General features: G+C 51.3%; 2 protein-coding genes across 2 annotated transcripts in view; one reads left to right on the top strand and one right to left on the bottom strand.

Annotated features, from left to right (window-relative positions):
• Positions 1-1,056, bottom strand: part of C21H19orf54 (chromosome 21 C19orf54 homolog) — an 11,007-nt gene extending 9,951 nt beyond the window's left edge. Inside the window, exon 1 of the mRNA XM_026447689.2 lies at positions 36-1,056. The gene's annotated coding sequence lies outside the window, so the exon portion shown is untranslated. The remainder of the gene's footprint in view (positions 1-35) is intronic.
• Positions 1,057-1,094: 38 nt separating this feature from the next.
• Positions 1,095-8,767, top strand: part of SNRPA (small nuclear ribonucleoprotein polypeptide A) — a 25,042-nt gene continuing 17,369 nt past the window's right edge. The window contains exons 1-2 of the mRNA XM_026447691.1: positions 1,095-1,189; positions 6,983-7,155. Coding sequence (XP_026303476.1) covers positions 1,117-1,189; positions 6,983-7,155 — 246 coding nt within the window. The 5' untranslated portion in view covers positions 1,095-1,116. The remainder of the gene's footprint in view (positions 1,190-6,982; positions 7,156-8,767) is intronic.

Below are 8,767 nucleotides of genomic sequence, written 5' to 3'. Positions count from 1 at the left end.
AGAGGTCAAAATGGACACCAGGCAGGAAAAATGGCCTAGCTGTGGAGAAGGTCCTGGAACCAGAGCAACAAAAACGTCTGTGGGTTGGAGAAGACTCAGAGATCAGAGGCCGGTGGGCGCCGCGATAACCGGTGGAAAAGGGAAAGGAGTCAGGAAGTAAGGTACACCTCCCACTCCCGGAAAATGGCGGCCCCCGCACACTGCTTTTCCCATATCACGGGGTATCACACGCAACCGTGCCAGCCCATTTGGCGATCACGTGACAGAAAAACGCGGCTCTCGGGGGAAAAGGCGGGACTTCAAAAAGCATTGCCTCCGGAAGACACCACAGCGCTAGACGCGTCCCGATTGGCAAAATACTGGTGACCTTCACTGATTGGTTCGTAGACACGGGAGACACGGAAGGAGGTGGGCTTTCAGGGAGTCGGGCGGGGTTTTTCTACCTAGGCGGGAACTCAAATATCATTTTGATTGGCAAGAGCTGAGCCCAGAAACGAAACTTGCTCTGATTGGTCAAGCTACTGCGTTTCCGCGCGGGGATTGCCTGGCAGAAAGGCAGGGGCGGTGCCAGGAGAGAAAGCTTCGTGGTTTGGTCTCAGGAAAGTAGCAGGCGCCGCTTGAGAGAACTGCGGTCCTGTCGGAAGGTAACCTTGGGTGCAAACGACCATCGGCGGCGGGCGAGCGGTACGCTTGGCATCCGGGCCTTCCTGGGCTTGTCTCAGGAAACTTGCTGCTCGAGGCCAGGCTGCCCAAAACCTGTCCCCGTTTTTCTATACTGGCTCCCACATCCGGGTTTTTCTCCGGGACTGCCCTTCGAATGCGTGGGCCAATGGGAGTCGCCATTTGGGGCGCTCCGCCCACGGGGTCGCGTAGAGCATCCTGGAAGTCGTAGTAAATCTCTCGAGAGTTCCCTCTGCACGCGGGCTGGAGAAGCGGGTCCTACGCACGCTTTGTTGCCCGCGTTTTGCCTCGGTCCTTCCCCCTACTCCCGCCTTACCTGACTTCCTTTTGGGAGGAAGATCCTTGAGCAGCCAACGGTGGGACAAAGGATTTGGCGAAACCCAGGGCTAAAGTCACGTTTTTCCTCCTTTAAGCCTTACCTCAACACTTCACTCCATGGCAGTTCCCGAGACCCGCCCTAACCACACTATTTATATCAACAACCTCAATGAGAAGATCAAGAAGGATGGTGAGTTCTCGGGATAGTCCGGACTCCAGACTGTCCCGCACGGGCTGGTCCCTCTTCCACCCCCTGCACCCGCTTCTCTTTCTAAGTGTTCCTCCAGCCAAACTTCGAGTTAACCCCTTGGCCTTTACACAAACTACTTCCTGTCTTCAACACTCTTATTAGTTCATCTTACACTCTGCCCTTTAACCTGGTCACTGTTGCTCATCTTACAAGGTTTGAGGTCACGGGACCCTTCCTCCAGGAAGCCTTCCCCTGTCCCTTCACGTGGCTGCCGCTGACTTCCCATACGCTGAGGCCATCTCCCATCAAGCCCTGATTCCTCTGAGCTGTCGTGGGGCTCTCTCTCCTCCCAGTGGCCTTTGAGCTCCATGAGGGCAAGGACTGAGGCTTTCTTGGTCACCGGCTTTTTCGGTGATCAGCTCACAATGAAAATGTACCATAATGGTGGCTAACGCTCTGTATCATGGGCTGGTCTGTGTCCTTTTATATAAATCTTGATTACATTTAATTGTCACAACAAGCTTGTAGGAAGAAGGCTATTGTTATTCCCATTCCTAAACTAACAAACTGAGGCAGGGCGCGGTGGCTCACCCCTGTAATCCCAGCACTTCAGGAGGCCGAGGCTGCCGGATCACCTGAGGTCGGGAGTTCGAGACCAGTCTGACCAACATGGAGAAACCCTGTCTCTACTGAAAATACAAAATTAGGTGGGCGTGGTGGTGGCGGCGCACGCCTGTAATCCCAGCTACTCTGGAGGCTGAGGCAGGAGAATCGCTTGAACCCGAGAGACGGAGGTTGCGGTGAGCCGAGATCACACCATTGCACTACAGCCTGGGCAACAAGAGCAAAACTCCGTCTCAAAAAAGAAAGGGAAAAGAAACTGAGACAGGGTGATGTGACTTGCCCAGGGTCACATAGCAAGTAAAGTAGTTGAAGCCACCGGTATAGAATTTTGCTTAAGAACCCAATTTTTGGCTGGGCGTGGTGGCTGAGACCTGTGAGCCTAACATTTTGGGTGGCAGAGGCAGGAGAATCACTTAAACACAGGAGTTCAAGATTAGCCTGGACAACAAAACGAGACCTTGTCTCTACAAAAAAAAAAAAAGGCTGGGCATGGATGGGGTATGCCTGTGGTCCCAGCTACTCAGGAGGCTGAGGTGGGAGGATTGCTTGAGCTAGAGAGATTGAGGCTGCAGTGAGCTATGATTGCACCACTGCACTGCAGCCTGGGCAGAGCAAGAACCTATCTGAAAAAAGGAAAAAAAAAAAAAAAAAGAACTCAGTTATTGAAATCGGAAAGACCCTCTCACGTTCTCAAGTAAATTATCACCTTTATTGAATCTCATTTTCTACATCTAAAAATTGAGCAAAATCATAATACCTTTTTTGCATGGATGTTGGGCGAAATTAAATTAGCTAAACCTTGCAGTATTTCTTTTTTATGGTAACTGGCAGCTAGTAAGGGCTGGATAAATGTTAGCTCTTGTCGCTTCTAGAAAATTGTCAGGAGAACCAAAGGAACTTACTGGGATTCAGTTTGAGGTCACCAGTGAAGTTGCTCTTGAAGAAAGCAAAACCAGCAGCTGGGACACTGGCTCACGCCTGTAATCCCAGCACTTTGAGAGGCTGAGGTGGGCAGATCATTTGAGGTCAGGAGTTCAAGACCAGCCTGGCCAAGATGGTGGAACCCCGTGTCTACTAAAAATACAAAAATCAGCTGGGTGTGGCAGCGCACACCTATAGTCCCAGCTGCTCGGGAGGCTGAGGCAGGAGAATCACTTGAACCCTGGGAAGCAGAGGTCGTAGTGAGCTGAGACTGTACCACTGTAAAAAGAAAACAAAACCAGGAATGTAAATTTTGCATGTGCTTTTAGAGTGTGGTGCCCAACCATTATTGGTGGGCAGTGCTGGGGACACACTGGTGACATAGAACGCTGGTTCTTTTTTTTTTTTTTTTTTGAGAGGGAGTCTCGCTCTGTCGCCCAGGCTGGAGTGCAGTGGCCGGATCTCAGCTCACTGCAAGCTCCGCCTCCTGGGTTCACGCCATTCTCCTGCCTCAGCCTCCTGAGTAGCTGGGAGGCGCCCGCCACCTCGCCCAGCTAGTTTTTTGTATTTTTTTAGTAGAGACGGGGTTTCACCGTGTTAGCCAGGATGGTCTCGATCTCCTGACCTCGTGATCCGCCCGTCTCGGCCTCCCAAAGTGCTGGGATTACAGGCTTGAGCCACCGCGCCCGGCCTCTCGGCCTCCCAAAGTGCTGGGAAATGAGATGGAGTGTCGCTCTGTTGCCCCGGCTGGAATGCAGTGGTGGAATCTCAGCTTACTGCAACTTCCGCCTGCCGGATTCAAGCAGTTCTCTGCCTCAGCCTCCTGAGTAGCTGGGATTCCAGGCACCTGCCACCATGCCTGGCTAATTTTTGTATTTTTAGCAGAGACAGGGTTTCACCATCTTGGCTACGCTGGTCTCGAACTCCTGACCTTGTGATCCACCTGCCTCGGCCTCCCGAAGTGCTGGGATTATAGGCATGAGCCACTGCGCCCGACTGGAACCCTGGTTCTTTAGGACAGTGACAGCCCTAGTAGTCAGGGCCTCATGCAGGAGGCTTAGGCAGAGTGTTGAGGGCTGGGATTGGGACCTTAGAAAGACAGAGGGATCCATTCAGCTTCCTGGCAAAGGAGACGTTTTGGAGAGCCTGCCAGGTAGAGTAAGCAGTATTTATGTTACATTGAGGGAGAAGAGTGTTATTAACTTGGGCCAGCTTGTGCAGATGTTTAGGGGTAAAAGAGCCTGGCACATTCTGGGTATTACAAGTAGTTTTGTGGGCCTGAGGCCTAGAGGCCTGTAAATTATGGAGAAGCTTCCAGCGAGCTGTGAGCTGTGGTGGCTCGTGGCTATGAGGCGTCAGACTTTGCCCTGAGGGTGTTGGGGAGCCAGCTTGCTTCCCTGTCCTGGTTGCCTCCCTGATGGACTATCCTCCCAACTGTGGAGGGTAAATGCGAATGGGCACGAGGAGGCTGGAGAGTAGAGAGAGGCCCAGAGTCCAGTGGAATGAGTGAAGTCTGAATGAGATTCATGGGGCTGGAGTATGGAGAAGAAAACCAGAAATGTTACCCCCCAGGAGACTTTTTGACTAATTGCTTAAAAACAACCTTGATTGCTGTCCCTGCTCCCACCCAGCCTGCACACATTTTCTTGCTTCTTTCCTGCCTAGTATCTATTTTACCAAGTGGGTTCTGCTTCAGCTCAACGTTTTTTTTTTTTTTTTGAGACGGATGTTCAATCTGTTGCCCAGGCTGGAGTGCAGTGGCATAATCTCTGCTCACTGCAGCTTTTGCCTCCCTGGTTCAAGCTATTCTCCTGCCTCAGCCTCCCAAGTAGCTGGGATTACAGGTGCACTCAACCACAGCTAGCTAATTTTTTCTTTTTTTCTTTGTTTTTTTTTTTTTTTTTTTGGTCTTTTTAGTCGAGATGGGGTTTCACCGTCTTGGCCAGGCTGGTCTTGAACTCCTGACCTCAAGTGATCTGCCTCAGCCTCCCAAAGTGCTGGAATTACAGGCATGAGTCACCATGCCAGGCCAGTTTTTATGAAGGTTGGAGTCCAGTGGCGGGATCATGGCTCACTTCAACCTCTGCCTCCCAGGCTAGAGTGATCCTCCCAGTTCAGCCTCCCAAGTAGCTGTGACCACAAGGTATGCACCACCATGCCTGGCTAATTTTTGTATCTTTTGTAGAGACAGGGTTTCACCATATTGCCCAGGCTGGTCTTGAACTCTTGAGCGCAAAGGATCTGCCCACCTCGGCCTCCCAAAGTGCTGGGATTACAGGTGTGAGCCACCATGCTTGGCCATCTCAGCCATCTACTTTGCATAAGACATTGGTACCCTTTGCAGACCTGGGTGGTGAGAGGGAGTCCATCCTTGTTGAGCTTGAATCCCACTTGCTGTCAAGTGATGCCCTTTGCTGGTGAGATGTGGTGGTACCGGATTCAGATGGAATTCGTGGACTGGGCTCTGCCATGCTCTTGTGCCCTCCAGATTGTTGCCCTGGTCCAGTGAGGAATCCTCTGAGAACCTGTTTCCATTTGAGTAAAACTGGGACAGTCATCGTTGCCACTTCATGGGGTTGCTGTGAGGAAGTTACCTGTAAAGCATTTGATGGGGGTGTGATGACTCACGCCTGTAATCCCAGCACTTTGGGAAGCCAAGGCAGGAGGATCACTGGAGCCCAGGAGTTCAAGACCAACCTGGGCAACATAGGAGATTGTATCTACAAAAAAATAAAAAATTAGCCGTGCGTCGTGTTGCGTGCCTGTAGTCCCAGCTCCTTGGGAGGCTGAGGTGAGAAGATTGCTTGAGCCTGGGAGGTCGAGCCTGCAGTAAGCTATTATCATGCCACTGAACTCCAGCCTGAGCAATAGAAGGAGACCCTGTCTAAAAAAAGCACTTGATGGCCGGGCGCGGTGGCTCAAGCCTGTAATCCCAGCACTTTGGGAGGCCGAGACGGGCGGATCACGAGGTCAGGAGTTCGAGACCATCCTGGCTAACACGGTGAAACCCCGTCTCTACTAAAAAATACAAAAAGCTAGCCGGGCGAGGTGGCTGGCGCCTGTAGTCCCAGCTTACTCAGGAGGCTGAGGCAGGAGAATGGCCTAAACCCGGGAGGCGGAGCTTGCAGTGAGCTGAGATCCGGCCACTGCACTCCAGCCTGGGCGACAGAGCGAGACTCCGTCTCAAAAAAAAAAAAAAGCACTTGATGGTGTCTGTAGTCAAATGTTTGTAGCCAAGTGTGGTGGCACACTCGTGTAATCCCAGCACTTTGGGAGGCCAAGGTGGGCTAATTCCTTAAGCTCAGGAGTTTAAGACCAGCCTGGGCAACATAGCAAGACCCCGTCTCTGCACAAAATCCAGAAGTTAGCTGGGCATGGTGGCATATACCTGTGGTCCCAGCTACTCAGGAGGCTGAGGTAGGAGGATCGCTTGAGTCTGGGAGGTTGAGGCTACAAGTGAATCATGATCATGCCACTGCACTCCAGCCTGGGTGACAAAGTGAGACCTTGTTGCCAAAAAAATAAAAATAAAAACTTGTGGTGGAGTCTGTGCTAGGCATGGAGATACTGCAGTAAACAAATGGGACAGGCTTATTGCTCCTCAGGCAAGATAGACAAGTTAACGTACCGTGACAGGAGGCAGGAAATAGTCATGAAAGAAAAGGAAGTAGAGTAAAAATGACATGGGAAGACATTTAGACATGGTAGTCAGAGGTGGCAATGTTTCCTCTGAGACTTGGGTGACTAGAAGGCGGCCGCCATGTAAACCTCAGGGGAGGGATGTTCCAGGTAACGGGAGCAGCCAGTGCAAAGGCCCTGGGGCAGAATTGGTGTGTCAGACCTAGGGGCCAGTGTGGCTGGGGACTCAGGAGCACAGTGGAATGTGGGCAGGAATGAGTTGGGGGAAAGCGGCCAGGGCCACGTCATGCAGGCCTGTGTCAGGGTGCTGGTGGCAATGAAAAGAATCACTCATATTTACTGAGCGTTTACTATGTATCGGATGCTGTCCTGAGCACTTTGCATGTATGTGCACATGTTCATTATATAGCAGCTCTCTGTAAGCACATCTTACAGAAGAGTGTACTTGGCTACTTGAGTGGTTCCGGGCCGCTTCTGTGATGGTTAGGTCTTCAGAGATTATGGACCTGAGGCATTCTGGGTACCCCGTCAATTGGCTGATGGTCTTCTATCTGGGCTGCGCTTCTTCTATTAAGGGGAGCTCAAAGGTCTTTTCTTTCCCCACTGCAGAGCTAAAAAAGTCCCTGTACGCCATCTTCTCTCAGTTTGGCCAGATCCTGGATATCCTGGTATCACGGAGCCTGAAGATGAGGGGCCAGGCGTTTGTCATCTTCAAGGAGGTCAGCAGTGCCACCAACGCCCTGCGCTCCATGCAGGGTTTCCCCTTCTATGACAAGCCCATGGTGAGCATTGTGGGTACGGAGGTTGTCTGGGTGTGTAAAATGTTATAGGAGACTGGGCGGGCCTGGATTAGAGGAGGGGATATTAGGGTTCATTCGCCAAGGTGAGACTGGACCAGGCTCCCACTGCACCTTGCCTCATTTAAAAATCCTTTTTTTGGGCCGGGCGCGGTGGTTCAAGCCTGTAATCCCAGCACTTTGGGAGGCCGAGACGAGCGGATCACGAGGTCAGGAGATCGAGACCATCCTGGCTAACACTGTGAAACCCCGTCTCTACTAAAAAAAATACAAAAAAATAGCCGGGCAAGGTGGCAGGCGCCTGTAGTCCCAGCTACTCGGGAGGCTGAGGCAGGAGAATGGCGTGAACCCGGGAGGCGGAGCTTGCAGTGAGCTGAGATCCGGCCACTGCACTCCAGCCTGGGCGACAGAGTGAGACTCTGTCTCAAAAAAATAAAAAAATAAAAAATAAAATAAAAATCCTTTTTTTGGCTGAGTGCGGTGGCTCACGCCTGGAATTTCACTTTCAGAGGCTGAGGCAGGCAGTTTACCTGAGCTCAGGAGTTTGTGACCAGGCTGGGCAACACCGTGAAACTCCGTCTACTAAAATACAAAAATTAGCTGGGCATGGCAGCATGCGCCTGTAGTCCCAGCTACTTGGGAGGCTGAGGAAGGAGAATCGCTTGAACTTGGGAGTCGGAGGTTGCAGTGAGCCGAGATCCTGCCACTGCACTCCAGCCTGGGCAACAGAGCGGGACTGTGTCTCAAAATGCGTATATACATATTTGGCTGGGCATGGTGGCTCGTGCCTGTAATACAAAAATCAGCCGGGCGTGATGGCTGGCACCTGTAATCCGAGCTACTTGGGAGGCTGAGGCAGGAGAATTGCTTGAACCCGGGAGTCAGAGGTTGCAGTGAGCCAATATTGCACCACTGCACTCCAGCCTGGGTGACACAGCAGGACTGTGTCTCAAAAAATAAAAATAAATTTTAAAAAATCTTTAAATTTTTTTAAAGTTTGTTTTATTAGCCGGGCGCGGTGGCTCAAGCCTGTAATCCCAGCACTTTGGGAGGCTGAGACGGGCGGATCACAAGGTCAGGAGATCGAGACCATCCTGGCTAACACGGTGAAACCCCGTCTCTACTAAAAATACAAAAAACTAGCCGGGCGAGGTGGCAGGCGCCTGTAGTCCCAGTTACTCGGGAGGCTGAGGCAGGAGAATGGCGTAAACCCGGGAGGCGGAGCTTGCAGTGAGCTGAGATCCGGCCACTGCACTCCAGCCTGGGCGACAGAGCAAGACTCTGTCTCAAAAAAAAAAAAAAAAGTTTGTTTTATTTTTTTATTTTTTTATTTTTGATGAGATAGACGATGCTATCTCCCCTGGAAATGCTGATTTTTGTATTTTTAGTAGAGATGGGGTTTCGCCATGCTGCCCAGGCTGGTTTCGAACTCCTGAGCTCCAGTGATCTGCCAGCCTCAACCTCCCAAAGTGCTAGGATTACAGGCGTGAGCTACTGTGCCACACTAAGAATGTTTAACATACCTTCCCCTACTGAATAAGCACCATGAAAGAGGGGTTTTTCCTCTTTCTTTTTTTTTTTTTTTTTTTTTTTTTTT

Source organism: Piliocolobus tephrosceles, chromosome 21 (assembly GCF_002776525.5).
Source record: "Piliocolobus tephrosceles isolate RC106 chromosome 21, ASM277652v3, whole genome shotgun sequence".
NCBI lineage: Eukaryota > Metazoa > Chordata > Mammalia > Primates > Cercopithecidae > Piliocolobus > Piliocolobus tephrosceles.
This window is presented reverse-complemented; position numbering and strand designations above follow the sequence as displayed.